General features: G+C 36.2%; 1 protein-coding gene across 1 annotated transcript in view; it reads right to left on the reverse strand.

Annotated features, from left to right (window-relative positions):
- The window catches only part of KLHDC10 (kelch domain containing 10), a 55285-nt gene that overhangs the window by 11499 nt on the left and 20748 nt on the right, over nt 1–23038 (reverse strand). The window contains exon 3 of the mRNA XM_077770737.1: nt 13799–13885. Coding sequence (XP_077626863.1) covers nt 13799–13885 — 87 coding nt within the window. The remainder of the gene's footprint in view (nt 1–13798; nt 13886–23038) is intronic.

Raw genomic sequence — 23038 nt, forward strand, 5'->3', positions numbered from 1 at the left:
CTGAAATTACATCAACCAGTTCACAAAAAATAACTTCATGATTAGAGTAAAAAAACCTACAATTTTATATTATTTCTATTATTCTTATAATTTTTTATACCACTCCACATAAACCCTGATCTAGCTATAGAACCAAAGATGTTTAAATACATATTGGATAGAATAAGAAGCTACTATAGTTGTCCGTTACCCTAAAGACTTAATCTACTTTCTTATACTAGGAATAGGTACTAGTAGAATGTTAATTAATATTTAGGACGATGCTGGACACCTAACAAACTTGTTATACAAATAAATATTTATTATCAACCTAACATAGGCCTTATATATTTTCTTAGTCAAAATCCCACTTCCTAGGGTATAATTTTAAATAAGAACTGAAAAGAAATTGCACAGATCTAAGAGACACTAAAAAACTCATGAACCACGAATCACTGAATCGCTCAACCCCAACTTCTCAGTCCTGCTTGAGAATCTTTGATGGTTCCTTCCTGTTCAAGCACAGTCCTCAGCTAGTGATTTAGAGCCTTTGACGACCTAACTTTGTCCTCATCTCTCACACTCCTGCCTGTTTAAGTTTGTCTCTCAGCTTGGAAAGGTGTGTCCTTACCTTAGACCTTGGCTTGACCTCCTACCCTTCAACGCCTACTTGTGGAAATGCCTCCAAGTCCAGCCCTTATAGCTTTCTCATCAATAAAACCTGTAGGGCCCTTACAGTTCAGCACCCTACACTTCAAATAATAGGATATGCACTTGCTATAAGATTATATAAATACAGGAGTATATTAGGCAAACTATAATCAGTTAGAAAATTTACTCATGAGCTGTGATTTACAAGTGAAGAATTCAATTTCTCTTTCTACGAATCTTGAAACACAGAAAGTGTGGTGTGGAAGAAAGAGCAAAGGCTCCAAAAAGTATCTAGATTTGAATCCAGGTTTTTTCTAACTGCTACCTTGAGCAAGTCACTGACCCAGAGTCTCAGCTTCCTCATCTGCATAAGGGGATATTATTCCTGTACCTCACAGATGTTTTCATAGTGTTATTAAAATGTTTATTAGTAAGTTTTATTTTAATGCTTATTTTTGAGAGAGAGAGAAATAGAACGCACATGAGTGGGGGAGGGGCAGTGAGAGAGGGAGACACAGACTCCAAAACAGGCTCCAGGCTCTGAGCTGTCAACACAGAACCTGACGCAGGGCTCGAACTCATGAACTGTGAGATCATGACCTGAGCTGAAGTCGGGCACAACTGACTGAGCCACCCCAGTGCCCCTAAAATGTTTAATGGTTTATATGTGAATCTTCCAAGTATCTGCAAGCTATTTGAAGAGAGAGGAATGTATGTGTATTCATCTTCCTAGCACCAAGCCTAAGGCACACAGAAAACACTTAACAAAAACTTACAAATTTAATTCTTCTCTACTTATTTTGTTAATGTTTGTTTTTCTTCTCCAAATAGGTTATAAGCTCCTCAAAGGCAAAGGTCATATGTAACAATTATTTGGTACTGTCTCTAACACCTAATACAGTTGGTAACAGTCACTGGAAGTTTCACTGATTTTAACTTTAAAGAAAACAATGACAGGGATGAGCAAAACAGTGTACAGCTCTCAGTGGACTTTGATATCATTATACTTAAGATATACGATTTGGGGGGTAGGGAGTAGATTGCACAACATCTTCTCAAAATACAAATGTTTCTGAAAGTTAGTGAGACAAATTTAGAGGCACCTGAGTGGCTCAGTCACCCCAAGTCTGACTTTGGTTCAGATCATGATCTCACAGTTCGCGAGTTCAAGCCCCGCACTGGGCTCACGGCTGTCAGCCCAGAGCCGGCCTCAGGTCCTCTGGCCCCTCAGAGTACATCGGAGCTTATGGTAACCAGGAAAATGGGCTTCAGTTTCTAGCCCAAAGGAAGAAAGCAGCTAGCTGTCCCTCATCAGGTGACAGATGATTAGGGTGCTGCTAATGTTTTCACTAATACAATATTTTAAGAAAGCTTCCTTTACGTATAGTCAGGTGCAAATGTCTGAGTATTTCTGGGTCAAAGGAATAAACACTTTGTTTTTTTAAAAAATATTTTTATTTATTTCTAGGAGAGAGAGAGAGAGACAGCGTGAGCAGGGGAGGGTCTGAGAGAGAGGGAGTCACAGACTGAAACAGGCTCCAGGCTCTGAGCTGGCAGTCAGCACAGAGTCCGACGTGGGGCTCGAACCCACGAACCGTGAGATCAGGACCTAAGCGAAAGTCAGACGCTTAACCGACTAAGCCACCCAGGCGCCCCGGGAATATACACTTTGAATTGTTACAGATGCAATGTTGTCACAGAGGCATATTGCTCTCCAAAAAGACTGGAACAATTTACACTCCCAGCAATGGTTTCTGGAAGTGCCTATTTCTTCACGGTTTCTTTAACCTCTTTCACTTGTGCCCACCAGAAGGGTGCAAATTGGTATCAGGTAATTTGTATTTCCCTGATTTTTACTAGTTCACATATTTATCAGCTCATTTTATTTCTTCTTTGGGGAACTGCCTGATCACATCCCTTGCCTATTTTTCCATGTACTGAGTTTTCTTCTCACAGATTTGTAGAAATTATTACATTTCTTTCCTCCAGCCTGTTACTTGTCTCAATTTTGTTTATGGTATCTTTTAACCGATGAAGTTTTCATCTGACAGAATCAATCTTTTCTTCTAAGGTTCCTTTGCAAAAACAAAAAGAAACAAGGCTGCTCTACATCTCATATATTTCTAAATCATTATAAAATTATTTAAAACATTCCCATTTACTTCTAATTTTATAGTTTAGACTTTTTATATTCAGAAGCTGAATACATCCAGAACTTATTTTTGTGTATTGTATGAGGTAGGGCTCTAATTGTTCCCCTCAAATGGATAGGCCATTGCCCCCAAACCACTTATGGAAAAGCCATCTCTTCTATACTGAATTGATGTATCACCTTTATCAGGTACTAAACTGACATGTTCTAGAGTAGAATTAGGAAAATCCCAATTATCCAGGTCTAATTACAAATTTGGACACAAAACCTAAGAATGTGCAAGAGTAATATAAAGCAAAACCACAGATCTTAATTGCAAAAGCTTGCAAATAAAATAGCATATACACTTACTGCTTAATAAGTCTATTACTTTACAAGATGTAGCCACCTCTAAATGTTCTATCAAATATTTGTGGGGAGGCCATTAAAAAAATAAGAACTTTTACTGCTAAAAGTAGTAGCTATAGATATCAAATAGCTAAAGGATAAATTGTTTAATTGGTCACTTTTCCCCAAATATAAAGCTTTCCGTTACCTCTACTGGAGAAGACAGGTCTTCTGTTGTTCACCTGGAAACCTGGACAGGAAATCCAAGGAAGACCGAGCCAGCTGGCTTCTGCCCCTGACCAGCAGGCAGACTGGTCTTTTTCCTACTCCCAGAGTCCAAGCTGCCCAGGCAAAAGCAATCCATTCATATCAGCAGGCAATATGTAAGCATTTCCTACCGAAGGGACTCTAGGCCCTATACGGGATGTGTATGTAAATATTTGGCTTCTCAGGGCAGAGTAGTTTTTAGTATCTAAGATGGAAGCAATAAAATAAATTCGCTTTGACAGATTCTGGTGTTATCGTGAGTCAGTTTCAAGTGCCGAGCACAGCATGCTTGAGATAGTGGTCACACTGTTCTAGGTATCAGGGTCCATGGGCTTTGGGCTCTGTTCAGTGCCACTGTCTACTTATTCCTATATCATTATCACACTGTTTTAATTATGACAGCTTTGAAGTATCAATCAACATCTAGTAAGACAAGTTCCCTTTTTTGTTACTTTTTCATAAACTTCCTGGCTGTTTTTCTCCATTTACTCTCGCAATGAATTTTGAAATCAGTTTGTTAAAAACCCATAAAACGTTCCTTAGTGTAAGACACCATCTTATCCAGGTGATCCAAGTTAACATGGTCTTAATGGGACAAACCTGCACCATGTGCATTGAGAAGAACACAGTATTACTTCAGGTGTTCCTACCAAAAGTGCATAAGCTGAATGTAAGGGCCATTCCACAATATAACTAGTGTTTACTGTTCAAAATTATCAATGTCCAGGCTGAAGATGTGTAAGAACTGAATGCAGCACATGATCTGGTATCTCCTTTTACTAAAAAGGATATCACTGGAATAACTGGCAAAATCTGAAAATAAGGTCAGTAAATTAGATGCTAGTGTTAATTTTATCTATTACTTATAATTTCCTATTTTGGGGACAAGTCTGCAAAGAGAATACTTGTTTTTCAGGAAAAGATACTTAAGTACTTAGGGGTAAAGGGGGATGAAGTCTGTAGCTTACCCTAAAAAACGGTTCAAACAATATGCATGTGCATGTGTACACGTGTGTTATACACAGCAGGGGGGGAATGAATGGGCAAGGAGAGGAGAGAGACAAGAGAAGGAATAGGGTAAAGCAAATGTGATCAAATGTTAACATTAGGGGAATCTGGGAGAAAGGTACAGACTTTTTACCATTCTTGTGACTTCTCTGTTGAGTCTGAAATTAGGTCATGAAGGAAGATAATCTCTAGCCATTTATCCTCATCTTTTTTGATAGTCATTGGTAGTTTCATTTTTTTCTTGGTTTTATTTCTAAGTATAATTTTCCATACAATTGTGAATAGATCTTTTATTTTCTAATTTGTTGTTTATAGGAAAGTTATCTTTGCAAGTCTGAGTTTTATCCAGCCAACTGTCTGAACTCTGGTATTAGTTATCATTAATTATCTTGAATTTTACAGTAGACAATCATATACATGTTATTAATGACAACTTTCCACTCTTTCTTTCCAATACATGTACTTTTAACTTTTTTCCTTGTCTTCTATTGTATTGGCTGACACTTCCAGAATAAGGTTGAAGAGTGGAGATGACAGTAAGCATTTTTGTCTTACTTTTACTTTAATGAAGATATTAGCAATGTTTCACAATTATATATATTTGCAATTGGTTTAACAATTTTTTAAATGTTTATTTTTGAGACAACATGAGTGCGGGAGGGGCAGAGAGAGGAAGACAGATGATCCAAAGTGGGCTCTGCACTGACAGCAGAGAGGCTGATGCGGGGCTCAAACTCATGAACTGCATGATGATGACCTCAGCTGAAGTTGGATGCATAACTGACTGAGTGAGCCACCGAGGTTCCCCTACAATTAACTGGGTTCTTATAGATAGCCTATCAATAAAATAAATTTTCCTTTGTTCTTGGATGCCTGCAAATAGTTTCCTTGCCAGGAATGGGTATGATTGTTTTAAATAAAATTTTTATTGAAATGTAATATAGAAAATTTCACATAAGAGTAGAGCTTGATGCAGTTTAACAAAATGAACACACTGAATATCAAATTTTATTAAATGCTTTTTTTATTAAAATTTTTTTTAATGTTTTATTTATTTCTGAGAGAGAGAGAGAAGACAGCGTGAGCAGGGGAGGGTCAGAGAGAGAAGATGACACAGAATCTGAAGCAGGCTCCAGGCTCTGAGCTAGCTGTCAGCACAGAGGCCGACGCGGGGCTCAAACCCACGAATCGTTAGATCATGACCTAAGCTGAAGTCGGATGCTTAACCGACTGAGCCACCCAGGTGCCCCTTAAATGCTTTTTTTGATATCAAGAAAAGCTTATTGTTCTCCCATTTTCCTGATTTTATTGAAATAATCAAGCTTTCTTAATTTTGTTTCCTTTTTTCCTAGGAAGATCTACATCCTATAGCCTCTAATAATTTTTAAAACCCATAAGCTTTTGTTTTTCTAACAATATTAAGAATAAACCACATATGGGAAGAAAGTTCCATATTAACAGTGTTTACTTCTGGAGAGGGAAATAAAGTGGAGAATAAAGATGTGAAGCAGGACCTTTGTTTTAATTTAACCTCTTTCACTGTGAAATATAACACATGTACAGAACACATAAAACTATAAATGTGTAGTTTAACAAATGATCATAAAGGCAATATGTAATCATCACCTAGGTCAAACTATTGAATACTGGCAGCGCTGAGAAGACGTCCCCTTACCTGCTTCTTTTGGCCACAACTCCTTCACTTCTAGAGGAAATATATTTCCTAGTTTTTATGGCAATTATTAAACTTGCTTTCTTTTAAAGGCTTTATTATACCTAAGTTTGCATCCCTAAACAATATTGTTTATTTTGGCCTAAATTTGAATTGTATTAAAAATTTTTTTCAATGTTTATTTTTGAGACAGATTATATTTTTAAAAAGACAGCTATTCTAAAAATAAAGTAACAGCAATTCTTTACTTAGAAATAAAAATTTCAAAAGATGCATTTCACAAGAACATTTGCATTGTAGTACTTCTTCCATAAATGCATAGAGAAGTTTTGTACTTAAAATCATAATTGAGCAGAAAAAAAATTGATGTAGCTTTAAAAAGTTAATTTTCTTCCCAAATGGTTTTCCCAATATTTGGTTTAGTATATGCATGTGTGTTTCATTTTTTTTCATGTTTTTATTATTTTTGAGAGAAAGACAGAGACAGAGTATGAGTAGGGGAGGGGCAGAGAGAGAGGGAGCCTAGAATCTGAAGCAGGCTCTAGGCTCTGAGCTGTCAGCACAGAGCCGGATGGGGGACTCTAACTCACAGACCGTGAGATCATGATCTGAGCCAAGGTCAGACACCTAACCCACTGAGCCACCCAGGTGCCCCTGAATTGTATTTTAATAGAATGATACAGTATGTTATTCTTCCTGGGCTCTTTCATTCATAATTATGTTTCTGAGATTCACGCATGTTGTTGGGGTGAAATGGTCGGCTCATCTCCATTGCCAAATAGTATTACTTTGTGTATAAATAGTATACCACAATTTATCCACTCTATGTTGTGTGAATGGAGATTTGGGTTGTTTCAAATTAGTGGTTCTTAATGCTGCTATAAACATTTTTGTATAGGTTTTCAGGTGCACAGAGGTCCATATCTGCAGGCTATAAATCTAGAAATGTAATTTCTGAGTCATGGTATAAATCTTTACTTTTATTAGACACTGCCAAACTTTACAAAGTATTTGGTATTGTCAGTCTTTTTAATTTAGCAATTCATATAGGTTTGTAGACCTATTTTCATTGTGGGTTTTCAAAAACATTTTTATTTATTTCTGAGAGAGAGAGACAGCATGAGCAGGGGAAGGTCAGAGAGAGAGGGAGACACAGAATCTGAAGCAGGCTCCAGGCTCTGAGCTAGGTGTCAGCACAGAGCCCAATGCAGGGCTCGAACCCACAAACCGTGAGATCATGACCTGAGCCGAAGTCGGATGCTTAACCGACTGAGCCACCCAGGTGCCCCTTTCATTGTGGTTTTAATATGCATTTGTCCCTGGGGCTCCTGGGTGGCTCAGTCGGTTAAGCATCCGACTTCGGCTTAAGTCATGATCTCACAGTCCTTGAGTTCGAGCTCCGCCTCAGACTCTGTGCTGACAGCTTGGAGCCTGGAGCCTGCTTCAGATTCTATTTCTCCCTCTCTCTCTCTCAAAAATAAACACTAAAAAATATGCATTTGTCTCATTGCCTTTTTCTGTTTATTGACCAACTGGGTTTTTTCTTTGGGAAATGCCTGCTTAAGCTTTTAATACGTTCCTCTATTGAGATGTCTATTTTCTTCTTACTAATCTGTTCAAGTTTGTTAAACATGCTTGAGATAAGGCACTTTCACCCTCCTACGTACTTCCATATTATTTGAGTTTTAATAAACCCACATTACACCTGTAAATTCTAAAACAAAAAATCAGATAATCTTAAGCCGTTTTACTTTCTCCCTACCCCCAGTTTGTTTAAATCACCTGAAATGTTACAGAATGTTTTATATATATATACCTATATATATACATATAAAATGCACACATACACATTTATATTATTCTGTATTTTTAGTTACAGAATGTTATATACATAACATATATACACACATACATACACATACTTATACTTCTATATTTTTATAAATCTTTTCTAAAATCAAACTAGGTTTCATAGTCCCTTTTTTTGGACACCACTTTGGGTTTTACTGATTTCTTTGCACTGTTGCTTTCTATATCCAAATCTTCCTCTTTCTTGGATTTGTTTTCATTTTACTGGGAGTATCTCCTCAAAGTAATCTTTCAAAAAGGGTATGTATAATAGCAAACTTTTATAAATCTTGTTTATTTTGACCCCCACATAAACATTAGTGAGGCTGGGTACAGAGTTCTGTTCAAAATAATTTTCTCTCAGAACACTGAGTGTACTTCTCTTCAGGCAAGTCATGTTGTAGGTGAGAAATCCAACACCAGTCTTTCTATGTAAACTATTTTCTGTCTTTGGAATCATAAGGAGTTCCCCAATGTACAGATAGAGGCTTTTGTTTGTTTTTGTATTCTTCCTGCTTGTTCCTTGGTGGGCCCTTCATAGTTTTCCTTCACTTTAGGGAAATAGTCTCTATTTCTTTATTTTCTCCCTTCCATGACTCTATGAACTGGATATTGACCGCTTAGATTTGTCCCCACAGTATAAGTTTCTCTCATGTATTTTCTCTTTTGGTCTTCTTGTAATGGTCTCTAGATTTCCTCTTTTATTTTTGTAAAAATTGGTCTTAAGACTGTATATTATTTAACATTCCAACTGCATTTTTATTTCAGCAATCAAGATTTCAACACAGAGGTGCCTGGGTGGCTCAGTCAGTTAAGTGTCCGACTCTTGATTTCAGCTTAGGTCATGATCTCATGGTTGGTGAGATCAAGCCTCGTGTCAGGCTCTGTGCTGACAGAGAGTGGAACCTGCTTGGGACTCTTTCTCCCTCTCCCTCTGCCCCATGCCTACATGTGTTTCCTCTCTTTCTCAAAATAAGTCAATATAAACATTTTTTAAAAAGACTTCAACACAGAACTAATTCTTTAATTATTCCCTTTTCTCACAGCAGTTGATTTTTAATTTATGGACTCAATTCACTCTTGATTCTGAGGAAACCTCCTATGATCAGAGATTCCTAAAGTTCCATTCTGCTTCCTTGTTATCTGTTTCCGCCATGTCAGCTATTTGCTCATCTTAGTCATCCTCTTTCAAGTCTAGTCTTCTGCAAATGTCTGATGGGCCTTGATCACCTATTTATATTAATAAGTGAAGGACTACATGGGTTAGTAACTGTTAAGAGACATGGGTTTCCTCAACAGTTGTATTACTCTGTCTCCAAGCTTCCAAATGGGAGGTTTCTTTCACTGTGGGTGTCTGCAGGCAAGTGGTAGAGTGGTGGCACACTGACAGCTTTCCTTTTTGAAAGAAGCTGAGAAAAGGTAAGCAGTTTTGCCTTAGGATTGCCAGAATCAGGCTGTATTTTGATTTTTTATTTTGGTCCTTTAATGTATGTCAATCCTAGACTGAGCTCCCTTCTTTTCCTGCTCCTGTTCTACCCTCCTCGCCCAATCTATTGTGGACGCACATTCCCTAAAGCTCTGCTTTGTGTTCCCACCCTCTCTCCAATCCAAGTCCATGGGGACATAGCCTGCTCAGTCTTCCCCAAAGCAAATCCCCTCACTCCACCTGAAGAATTGTTCTCACAGCGTTATCCTAGGAACTAATGCTGTTGCCAGAGCTCTTTATATGAAGAGACAGAAGAAGGGAAATAACTGTTAGGGAGGAAGTCCCTTGATGTCCTATCTTTCCTAAACCTGTTCCCTACTGCCACGCTTGCAGACGCTAGGCTTAGAGTTTCATGAAAGAGGCCCTATGAAGAATTCTCTGATTTCACCATGCAGCAGGAGCACCTATTTTGAGTTCCATTTTACTATTTTGGTTTCTCAATCAATATAATTCCAACTGCTTTCTATTACCCTGAAATTCCTTAGACTTCCTGGTATAATAAAATAATAATGAAAGCAGCTAACGTTAATTCAACATTGGCTAAATATAAAAACTCCAAGTACTTTGCACACATTCTCTCTCTCGGTCCTCACAATAACTCTAGGAAGTACTATCATCATACTTACTTTACAGATGAGGAAACTGAGGATGGAAAAAAAAAAGAGTAAGAAACTTGCCCAAAGGCACACAGTTGGTAAATGGTAGAGCCTGGATTCAGACATAGATAATTTGGCTTTAAAGCCTTTCTTTTCTACAATCACGATTTATTCTTTTTCTTATGTCTATTTTGTCTTTTGCAATGATATTTAAGAAGTATGGAAAAATAAATGGGTACATTTAGGCCATCATTTTGTAATGGAAACCCATTGTTTTATTACACTAATATTGTTTTCACACCACACTTTTAATTGGTAGAAATATCTTTCAGAGAAAATGCAGGTTCTAGAGAAGGAATCCAGTGACAGAAAACGAGCCCTTTGAAATGTTAAATCAGAACCAACAGAATCAGAATCCTAATGCATAGGATTTCCCAAAATGAAAGACTTAAAAGTGGCAATTTCAAAAGCATAGGTTTTTTTTTTAATCTAAGAAAATGATAAACAACAGCATTTTTGTGTTCTCAACAACTCTAATTTACTGCCACGTCACCAGAGAGAAATTGAGAACATACGAAAATTTTAGTTCCATCCTATTCCCTGACAGTAGCCTTCTTAATCATTCAATTCAACTAAAATACATATGATATCCCTACCACATGTACTGCGCTAAGACTGGAGACAGAGAAATGTCAGGCATTGTCCCACTCTCCCTGCCCTTGCAGAGCGTACAGTCTAACAGCAGGCACGGACAGGAACCAATGACTGTAATTCAGTGTGATAAGTGCTATGACACAGGCAGGTACACCGAGGGTGCCATCAGAAAAGAGACAGGCCGGGGCGCCTGGGTGGCTTAGTCGGTTAAGCGTCTGACTTTCGCTTAGGTCATGATCTCGCGGTTCGTGGGTTCGGGCCCCGCGTCGGGCTCTGTGCTGACTGCCAGCTCAGAGCCTGGAGCCTGTTTCAGTCTGTGACTCCCTCTCTCTCTGACCCTCCCCTGCTCACGCTGTCTCTCTCTCTCTCCTAGAAATAAATAAAAACAATTAAAAAAAAAAAAAAAAAAAGAGGCCTTCCAAGGAACTTTCCCTGGAAATAACTCTTAAACTGAGGGTTCAAGGACACATTATTATTGATTTGGGGAGATTAAACTGAGTGTATCATCCTCTCTTCAAATATGCCCCACTCTCCACCTATTTAACATGTGTAAAGAGCACAACGGTCCACGCAGAAAGCTCCTCCCCTTCAATATTAGTTGAATCAAGTCTCATCCAATTCTACTTGTTTATATTTCAAATCAACTCCCTACTCTCTACTCCTATTACAACTACCTTCACTGCAGTCTCCAACACTTTTCACCCCGATTACCGGAATAACCATCTTCACTGGTTAAAAAAACAAAATGATTCTGAAAACTTCCCTTGGGTTGTACCCACTTGACCTGGGCCTTCTCCAGCTTCTTCTCTCCTTACTCCTTCCCTCTACGCTGAACCCCCTATGGTTCTCTGAGAGACTATGCTCCGTGTTGCCTAACTGCCTTTCCTTAAGGTACATGGTTCCCATGATTTGAGATGTTCTCCTTTGCTGACTAATACCTACTCAGCGTTTAAGTACATCTCTTCTGAAAAGTCATCGTGATGGCCACTCCTGTCTCTATCCATGCTCCCCACAAGCTGAGTCAGGAACCTCTTCCATGTAATCCCATACCATGCTACCTCATCAGGACACTTATCACAAAGAATTACACTCAAATTATTTTTTGTAATTGTTTATCTGATTCTCTACTATTTAGATACTGAGCTGGTACACTGCCTGGTACACAGGAGGCAATCAAGAAATACTAAAAGAATGAAAGAATGAACGAACGAACGGAGAGAGTTAAGTCTGTGAAAGCTGATGAGAGAACCAAAGGAGATAATGGAGAGAAGGACAGAATGCTGGAGCAATGCCCACCTGTAGTGGGTAGGAAGAAAGAAGCCAGTGAAGGAAACAGAATGAACAATCAAAGAGAAGAAGAAAACACTAGGATTATACAGTAAAGTAACCCAAAAGAAGAGAAAGATTTAAGAAGGTGCAGGTGGTCAACGCATCAAACACTACAAACAGGTCAAAGAAAGTGAGAACTAAGACAAGACCACTGGTTTAGAGGCTGTCACTGGTGACTGATGATGGTGATGCTGGCTTCACTCCCACCTCCCTCTCAGCACAGGCGGAGGCCATTTTCCTCAGCCATTGTTGGAGCCAATTTAGGGCTTACAAAATAACCAAAGGTATGTGACTTACCTGTACTAATCTCTTTTTTCCATGACTGAAGAATTGAAAAACAGAATATTCAAAAGAAAAGAAAATCTCACCATCTAGGCATAACGTTATTTCACTGTTTCCCTTGTTGTTTCTGTTTATGTTTGTACAAAATTGATATTAAATTCTATATCCTAATTAAACAATTTCTTATTGTACTTAAATTTAGTCAGCCCAAGTTAGCTTTCTCATTGTAAATCGATAATTAGCATTTTAATTTATAAACAGAAGAAAGAAAAAAACGTTACAGAATTAGATGTGCCACTTGCTTGGCCACATAGGCTAAGTGGTTTGTTTTGTCCTATAGTATTAAGATTATCTCAGTCTGTATCAATAAAATCATTATTTATTCTAAAAGGTAGCATACCACCCTAAGTATCTTATCTTGACCATTAAGTCTAGATTTTATTCTTTCCATGCTGTGGAATGTGGCTGCTAAAAATAGGTTAGGTACTAGATATAGACACATCTACAGCAGCTGCAGGATTTTTTTTTTTTTTTGGTAATAATCTTTTGACAAAATTAGACATACTGGCTTATAATAACTTAATAAAATCTAAACCACCACATTAAGTATGCCTGTCTGACAATTTGTTATATCTAGACAAATAGTGTGAACTAGTGTTCAATCCTCTTCTGAGATTCTTTTTCAGTATGGAGTACGTTTTGGTAGAAAAAATAAGAAATAGAAGGATGCAACATTGCTAAAAGTAAGAATTACTAGGTCAAAGGATGTCAACATTTTTAAGGCTTTTTATATCATATTGCCAAACTGAATCCAGACAGGCTGTGTTAAATTTACACTTCCCTCAAAATATGTGTTTCGTGTCCCCCTACTTTTGCCAGCACTCGGTATTCTTATTTACAGTCATTAGCCAACCTCATGGATGAAAATGAGATCTTATTATTTTAATTATCGTATTTATGTAATAATAGTGAAAATAAATATTTGTTCATATTTACTGATCCTTCCTTTTTATGAATTGATTATTCATGTCTTTTAACCTATTTTTCTAGTGGGCATATGCTTTTAAACTATTGATTTATAAGAGCTCTTTATATATTCATGGTAGTAATAATTTCTTATAAATATTTCCCCCTTTTAATTTATCTTGTTATTTATGGTTTTTGACATAGAGGTTTGTAATTTTTATACAGTTACATAAGTTAATCTTTATTTATTCCTCAGATGATATTTAGAAAATTCTTTCCCACGCCCATATTTTATATATTAGTCAAAGTTCTTTCTCATATGGCTACAGTGGAATAATACTGACCTCAGTTAGATGATTTATCTCTACAATCTAATACACATTAAGTGTTTCTAACTCCCTAAAACTCACAATTCTAACAGTGGTCAATATGAAACACAGGTTTAAAATTAAATTCTAGACTTTTCTTACTCCAATTTTAGCTGTTTAGACAATTTTTAAAAACCAAAGTTTTGACTTTAGAAAATTCAAAGTTCCCTTTAACCCATATGAAGCACAGAGCTCTTGCTAGTTATCACCCACCTCTCAAAAACCTGTTAGGGATCCTTATGATGGGACAGGACTGAATGAAGCGCCTCCTAACTGGGTCCCATCGTATTTTCTTCTTACCTGTTACCACAATTATCAGCAATAAGTCAGACACATACAACACATGGCAAATAATACATAGTTACTGTAGTTATAAAGACAGAAAAACAGGAAACAAAACAATACTTGAATACAGAAAGAAGTGATGTAAAGTAGCATTTAACCCTGTTTTGGAAGTCAAAACAAAATTAAATTAATATATAAGCAGTGATGAAGGTATTCAACTCATCCCCAAAGAATACAAACAATATGTGCACCAGTTTTCAGAATTCTGGTTCAACAGAACATGCATTCAATAATCACCAATGCCATCTTGTGGCAAAAATTCACCAGTAGCTTTACAAACAAATTAGAAATGATGACATTTAAAAAAATCAGTGAATGTCAAAAAAGGAGCACTGGCTAAAATTAATTCGGCGTAATGTAGGCTCCTGTTCTCTTCCACGTTTGGTATTCTTTTATCAGTTATATGGTTAAGAGGATAAAGCAATGGGCACCATTCTTTGAATATGAAATAAGCAGATCTTGCTATAATTAAAATGTTATGGTGACAACCAAATAAAGCAAACATTTAATATCTTGGCACTTCCACTGGGAGAGAGGAAAAAGCAAATTCATCTGCCTTCCAAGGAAGCAAATCAGCTCCATATTAACCCCCAATTAAAACTTGTTTTCTTAGAATATAGTAGAGAAATACAAAGCATTACTGAACTGTTAAAAGGATTAATTTTCTCTTCCCAAAGGTTTGATAGCTCCCAAAGATAGCTTTTAATGGCAATACAAAAAATTAACATTTGTATAGACTTTAAAGTTTACCTCACTTGATCCTCACAACAATCCTGTATGGTTTCAACAGTTATTTCATTAAGCATCTGCTGTGCCCTGAGCCCTAGGCTAGGCTCTAGGGTAGTGCAAGAAGGATTTGTCTCCTGCCCTCAACGGCTCTTGGTCTTAATGAGGAAGGCAGATGTCTAAACAAGTAATTACATTACAGTGAAGTAACTGCCATGACAGTGGCCATAAAAACACTCTGAGGAAGATATTATCATCTTAATTTTACAAGCCAGGTAGCCAAAGAAAAATTAAGTGACTTAATGCCTGACCCAGGATCCAAGCTCAGCCTGACTTTAAAACCTGCCTTCTTTCCACTACACCACACTTTCCTGTCTCAAATTCTTTAGAAAGCATATAGGTTTTGTGTTTGGCAACTGAAAATATATTTAGATGTTCATCAGCAAGGTCTGGTTTGTTTAATGTAGTACTGGTACACAGAGATACACAAATCCTATGTAATGAAATGGCATTATTGGTGCATGCCTATACACTGTGGAGAAAACCGACTCCTGGGCAAGGGGAAGAATTATTTGTTTTGCAGAAGCATTTAATCGTCTAAGTCTTTTAAATCAGCAATGCCCAAATGTTGGTTTACAGACCACCGCTAGGCTTAGGTGAAGATTCACAAATCCGAAACAAAATGAGAAAAAAGTGGCCAAGGCAGTGATTTATTTTAAAAAAGGAAAACGTCTATTTAAAGGCCTGTCCTTTTTTTCAGAGATTAGAAATTTTTTTATTAAATATGCTTCATTTTATGAGATGAAGATTACAGGAAATGGTTAGTTGTTTTGGTTTAATCTTTCTTAGAAAAATAGAAAGTTTACAAGCCTATGTGTATTCCAAAAAATATATATATATGTATATATATATATTTTTTTCAATTACAAATTTGTGAAATCCAAAAATCTGGAGAATCACAGTTTAAATCAATACAGTTTTTGTTGACGACTCATAAGTCCAACATTATAAACCACTGTCAAAGGATACATAAGATGTATCAGAAACTTCCCTGGCCCTCAAGAAGCTTAATTCTAATTAGGGAGACAAGACAGACACATAAAACAATTAGATAGCAATACAAGACAGAATATAACAAGTGATTAGCTTCAAATTTGACATTTTTATGTATCAAAAGTGTTAAAATGTACATACCCTTTGACCCAGTTATTCCACTTCTAGGAATTTATTCCTAAAGAAACAATCACAGATGCATGGAAAGATGTATGGACAAAGATACTCACTATGATATTATTCATAATGGTAAAAAATTAGAAACACTTTCACTGTCCAATGACAGGGGGATGGCTAAGTATGCTAAATAAACATACTTAAACATGTTCATATTTCACACAGCACTAAAAAGTATATACAAGAATATTTACTAACATGGGAAAACATTCACAATATACTGCAAACGAAACTGCAAGTACAAAATAGTACTAGAGTATGATGCCATATTAGTAAAGAAAAAAGTGCTTGTATAGATTCACAAAAAATACATGAAGGATATACATCAAGTTTTAATTGTGGTTATCTTTGGGTGGTTATTATAAGTGATTTTTTGATTTTTCTCCTTAATGCTGGTCTTTATTTTCCAAGCTTTCCCATTGAGTAGGCATTACTTTTGGACTGGAAGAAAAATAATACCATATTACTTTAAATTTTTTAAGCTATGTTAAAAAAATACTGTAAAGAAACATACCAAAGTGTTAACAGTGGCTATGATTAGGGTTGAGAGTTATCACCTCTTTTGTATTATCCAAATTTCTATGACATATTTTATTATGGAAAAATATAAACAAATTTAAAAGAACACTGAGGGAATAACACTGAAAATTACTGAACCAAAATTATAATAAAAAAAATCCTTTTGATGCTTTCTCAGAGCTCTGTCAAACATCTTTGGCCTGTTTCTCGCTCAGCCACCAACATTAAATTTGTCATAGGCATAAGTTAATGTTGAGGTTATTCACACAACATAGGCACTGACTTCCAAACTCATGTTTTCTTCCTTCACCCAAATATCAGAAAAAGAGAGAAACCAGCAACATGGCAAATACATGTCTTTCCAATTACATATAGATAGGTTCCTGGTCTGAAGTTTTGTTCATTAAAGCTTTAATATGTATAAATTCAAACTGCCAATCTTCATTTGTGATTGCTTCTACTCTTCAAAACAAAAACAAAAAGGATAATTTATTCAATGATTTCATCAATATTTTAAGTTTTTTGATTTTTATTATTTTTTTAAAGTAATCTCTTCACCCAACATGGAGCTCAAACTCACAACCCTGAGATCAAGAATCACATGCTCTACTGACTGAGCTAGCCAAGCACCCTTATCTTTCGCTTTTAATTTTTTTTTATTAAATTTATTTCATTATAAATATGACATAGTCCTTGACTGAAATACGCTATTAGGCCAAGCATATTCTCCTTTCTGCAAAGCCCAGCTAATAACAGAAAGCCATTTTTTTAAATCCATAATCAAAAGACAGCAAGAAATGTCTTCAGTGGACTAATACCATAAGGAATCACTGAAATATGAAAAACACAGTCCTATACACCCAGAGTAGAGGGCTATTGCAAGTGGTCAGAGCAGACCTCACAGTAAACTAAGCCCAGAGACGGAAAACAGCAGGAAGCATGGACACAACTTACAGAATTTACAGGTTGGGGGGTAGCGCAGAAGTTACAAGGCAGATCAGCCTCTCCTACTCATTTACCTCTCTGGGTCAAGCATTATAGAACAGAGGTATTTGCTCCAGATAGAAACAGTGACATCAAATAAAAGAGGTGTCCCTCCCCAGGTAGGATCAATGAATATAAACACTAGATCATAGAGACAGGAGAGAGCCCTGGGTGGATACTAACTCCCAGGCAGAAGAGGGGACACTCACACTAAAGAAGACTGGCAATGACACACTCCATCCTATTGAACATTTCATCTCTACCCACAATCATTAAAGACCTGCTGCAATAACAGATATAATATCCACAGGAAAGCTAACTAGGATTCTCAAATAAAAATGAATAAGCATAAAACCAAGACTTAGACATGAAAAAGAGGCATGAATGTGACAGAGGAACTCAGACTAAAGAGAGTTATTAACAAGTTAAACAGAGTAAGACCTTACATCAAATGTAATTAATAGCCTCAGTAATACATTTTAAAAAATCAGTTGGAACCCTCAGAAATTAAATTTTGATCACCAAACTAAAAAACCTAAGAACTGAAAAATACAATTAAAGAGCCAACTAAATTAGTACAATAAAAGATGGGGCCAAGAAATTTGCCAGAATATAGTATAGAAGGAAAAAGAAGTAGAAAGTATTTTCAAAAGTTAAGATATAAAAGAGAACCGTGCAATCGCTACCAAAATTCCAACTGTCTTTTTTTCAGAAATGGACAAGCTGATTGTAAACTTCATATGGAAACGTAAGGAACCCAGAGAACAAAAGCAATCTTGAAAAAGAACTAAATTAGATGACTCACACTTCTTGACTTCAAAACATACTACAAAGATACAATATTCAAAACAATTTAGTACTAGCATAAGGATAGACATAGAGATCAATGGAATAGAACTGAAAGTCCACAAGTAAACCCATCTATGGACACCTGACTGTTGACAAAGGTGACAAGACCTCTCAATGGGGAAGAATAGTCTTTTCGATGGTCCAGAATTCTATTTGTACTCAAACTCTCAATTGTGAGAGTGAAATTAAGACATTTTTAATGTACAAGGAAACAAAAATTTTGCTTCTTTCAGATTTCTGGTAAAAGAATTACTCAAAGATAGATACTTGGCTCAGTTGGTTAAGTGTCTGACTCTTAATTTCGGTTCAGGTCATGATCTCACCTTTCAGGAGATCGAGTCAGTGCGCAGTACAAAGCCTGCAGAATTCTCTCTCTCTCAAAATAAATAAATAAACTTAAAAAAAAAAAAAGGTATATACTTGGAGTTAAAAAAAATTAAACCAAAAACAACAAAGTACAAGAAAAGAGTAAGGAGAGAAACCAGTAAGATCTTAAAGTGCTGACTGGGAAAAGAGCAAAACACAAAAGTTTACTAACATTCAAAACTCCAATCTCAGATGATACTGGCAGGAATCACTGTGAGAGTAAGAAGGGGATTGAGAGAAGGGAATGCAGAAGAATGAAGTCTTTGCCTTGCTTAGAAGAAAGATACAGAAAGTGATTAATACAGATATTGATAGAAAAATACAAATTTAGGTATTGTGCAAAAAATTTAGGAGTACTAGCTGGCTTCACTCCAAACATTTAAGGAAGATATATAATACCTATCTTACACAAATGCTTTCAGAAAATAGAAAAACTCACTTATGAGACTAGTAGAACCTTGATATCAAAATCTGATAAAAACATTAAAAATAATTACAGGTCAAAATCCCTTATCAACAAGGCACAAAAATTCCAAACCAAACATGACCAAATAAAATCAAAGTTTTATAAAAGGATAATACATCATGATCAAGTGAAACTTATTCCAAGAATGTAAAGCTGATTTAACATTTAAAAATCAGTATAATTCACCATATTAACAGAATAAGGAGAAACACCATATGATCATCTCAATCAACGCAGAAAAAGCATTTGGATAAAATTCAATGCCAAACTGTGAAAAAAAGAAACTTATGCTCACACAAAAACCTGTACACAACTGTTCATACTTCATCAATAATAGCCAAAACCTGGAAACAACCTTCCAATGCATGAGTGGTTTAACTGTGGTACATTCATCCATACCGTGGCATAATGCTCAATATTAATGAACTATTGATATGTGTAACAACTTAGATGGCTCCCAAAGGAATTGTGCTGAATAAAAAAAGTCAATGCCAAAAGGTCATATACTGTAGGTTTCCATTTATATAACGTTCTTAAAGTGACAAAATTAGAGATGGGGAACAGATTAGTGGTTGCCAGGGGTTTACCAGGGGAGATGGCTGTGACCATAAAAGGATAACAAGAGGGGTCACTGTGATAGATCTGATCTCTATCTTGACTAGGTGGTCACACAAATCTACACATGTGATAAAATTACCTGGAACTCAATACAAACACACACTCAAATGAACACATGAAAAACTAATGAAATCAAAGTGAGATCAGCAAGCAGTATCAACATTGACTTCCTGGTTGTATTATTACACAATAGTAATAAGATGTTATCATTTGGGGAAACTAAAAGAATAAAGAACTATTCTTTCTTATAGTTGCATGTGAATCTACAATATCTCAAAGGAAAAAGTATTAAAAAAGTGAAAAAAATTGATTATGTTGATATGGAGCAGACTGCATTCAAAATGCTATATCTGAAACAATTATAAATCTTTTAATAAACAGAACTATTTAACATGATCTAAGAATTCTGATTTAGGTGGCTATGCCACATGGCCTGATCCTATTGCTTTATACAATTCAGTGTCTATAAAGAATTTCAAAAGAGAAGCAAATTAATACCGTATTAAGAATCACTACAGAGTTGTGTAGGTTGCACGCTGCACAAGAGGTCCAGACCAAGTGGCTAAATGAGGCTAAAATCCAGCCTGCACTCTACTCCCTAGTGGACCCACAGGACTATGTCTACCTGGAAAAGGCATTTTTACTTTTATTAATTTTTTTAGTTTTAATGATACTATATTTTGACAGAGAGAGAAAGTACATGGGGGGGGGGGCAAATGGAGAGGGAGAGAGAGGGAGAGGGAGGGAGACAATTCTAAGCAGGCTCCAAGCTCAGCCTGGAGGCTGACAAGGGGCTCAATCCCATGACCCTGGGATCATGACATGAGCCAAAATCAAGAGTCCCATGTTTAACCAACTAAGCCACCCAGGTGCCCCTATTTTTTTAAGTATACACTCAACGTAGGACTCGAGCTCACAACCCCAAGATCAAGACTCACATGCTCCACTGACTAAGCCAGCCAGGCACCCTGGGAAGAGGCTTTTTTTTTTTTATGTGAAAGAGCCATTTTTAAGTAATTTGCATGACAGCACACTTTGGAATAGCAGTGACCCACTTTTTGAGTAAATGACTTTCTTTTACACTTAGAATTAACATCTATTCACTATCTACTCTATTCCTAGCAGTTAAACACACTCATTTTTAAGTTTCTGCCTTTTGCCTTTCAAAGCAGGAAGATCTGAACCCATATCTTAATTCTGTTGTGTTGGCTGAATACAGGGTATTCTTTCAGAGGCTTTGGTTCTGTCTCAAATCCTTTTTGAAACAAAGAGGTATGTAAATCAATACAAAGTAAAACATAAATTGGAGTGCTATACTGTGTTATGGCTTAGTTAGTCATGGCAGCATCTTATATATGTGTGCGTATGTGTGTGTGTATAAAAACAACTGAATTCTCTTTAATAACAATACTGTTGCAAGAACTCGTTTAATCCTCACCACATCTGTATGAGACAGATGCTATTATGATTCTCAACTTACAGAGGAGGAAACCAAGACAAAGAGAAATTAAGTAATTTTCCCAAGGTCACTTAGCCAAGCAAATGAAAATCTGGGATTCAGACCCATGCAGTTTAGATCCAAATCACTCTTAACAACTCTGTAATAATGCTCTTAGTCACAATTCAATTCAGCACCTAAGAAATGTGTCTAATAGAGGCATTTGCTAAATACTTGTTGAACGAAAGAATGAAGAAACGAACAGTAAGGCAAGGATTCTCAACTAAAGGTACATTCTCCCAACCCCTCCAAAGTAGTTGCTCTCCTCTCCCAAGACTCTGGTGTTAACCCCATTATACAATCATATTACCACCCTATTAAAATAAAAGCCACAGTAAGTCACTGTAGTGGATGAAATAACTGTAGTATTTCCTATCCCTTAGGCTTTTAGGAAACTATGAAACATGCACTCTGGTTCTTTTTCAAGGGCCTTCAAGCTAGGGGTGAGCAGCTATTAACTACTTACTGGCATCTACGGTACTTCCCTAATACATACACAGGAAATGTATCCTTAGGGAGGCAAAAGCAGCTATATGCCCCCCAGATACAGGTATGTTATATCATCTGTCTTCAACTACACCATTTACTTATTTATCTACTTATATAAAAAAAATTCTATTTTCAAATATATCTCTGTATTTTTGACACTAAGAGGAATAAACAGTAAATGAATGAAAATTGCTGGTTCCTGCCGTCTCTTGCTCATCACTGCTGATGTTCATTAAAACATATTCATTTCCCCTGCTGTGCTTCATTTTTCTGTTTTCTTTTACATTAGTCTCTTGTCTCTTGACTCTACTCCTCTGATATTTGTTGCAAAAAGTAGGCCTATCACACACAGACTTCTATAAGATGAAGTAATCACAGCACACTAAAAGACATCTTCAAATCTTAAGCTGCTCTTTGTCATTCAGTTTATATTATTAGTTATTCAAGTATTACTTTACTGAAGAAAAGAAAAAAGCCTCATTGGTTGAGTTTTGTCTTTGGGAAAGGGAGGTAGACATAGGAGGTGTACTAGGCTCAAACTGTTCTAAAAGGTAGATAGGATATTTGAAACCAGTGCTCATAAATGAATTATAAGCCATACTGTCCTTCCTTTGGAATAATAAAAATAAAACAGACTAAAACCTTTCCAGATTAAAAATTAATAAAAAAGTATAATTCCTAAACCTGTGTTAGATTAAAATATTAAGTCTAACAAAAAAAATCTTGGGAACACTCTTGATTTAAAATAGCACTACCACATTCTTAATGTTTATGAATGGATGCCAGGGTTTTCAAATAAACTTTTAAATAAAAACCTTACTCTTTTGGATCAGCTTAATCTTTTGATAGAATTAACTATAAATACGCCATAAACTATATATAAACTGGACGGTCTCTAAAGCTCTAAAAATTCTACAATTCTCAGTGGAATCAGAAATGCTCTAAGCATCTCAGAAATTACCTAGTGCAATAGTTCCTGAGATGCTGGACTAGCTGGCTCGCTGCCAACTTATTAAAAATAATAAAAATAAAAACAAAAACAAAAAGCAGATTACCAGGTCCATCCCAGTAGGTCTGGCATATGAATTTTGGTGGGGAATCAGGGTCTATTGAGACTAATAAAAATTATTGGCTCTCTTCCCAGAAAAATGTATATATATATATGGATATATGTATATATACACACACAATTTCACATGTGATATAACCTCTGCAGACCCACCCCCTGAAGACAGACTCATGAACTGATGACCCCCAGGTTAAAAAGTAAAAAATAATTCAGACCCAGAATGTTAAAAATGTTTTCCGAAGGGTGGTTAAATGGAAGGAGGAAAAGATTTATTTTATATTTATTCTATATTTA

The sequence above is a fragment of the Crocuta crocuta genome, unplaced genomic scaffold (genome assembly GCF_008692635.1).
Source record: "Crocuta crocuta isolate KB4526 unplaced genomic scaffold, BGI_CrCroc_1.0 scaffold266, whole genome shotgun sequence".
In the NCBI taxonomy this organism is placed as follows: Eukaryota; Metazoa; Chordata; class Mammalia; order Carnivora; family Hyaenidae; genus Crocuta; species Crocuta crocuta.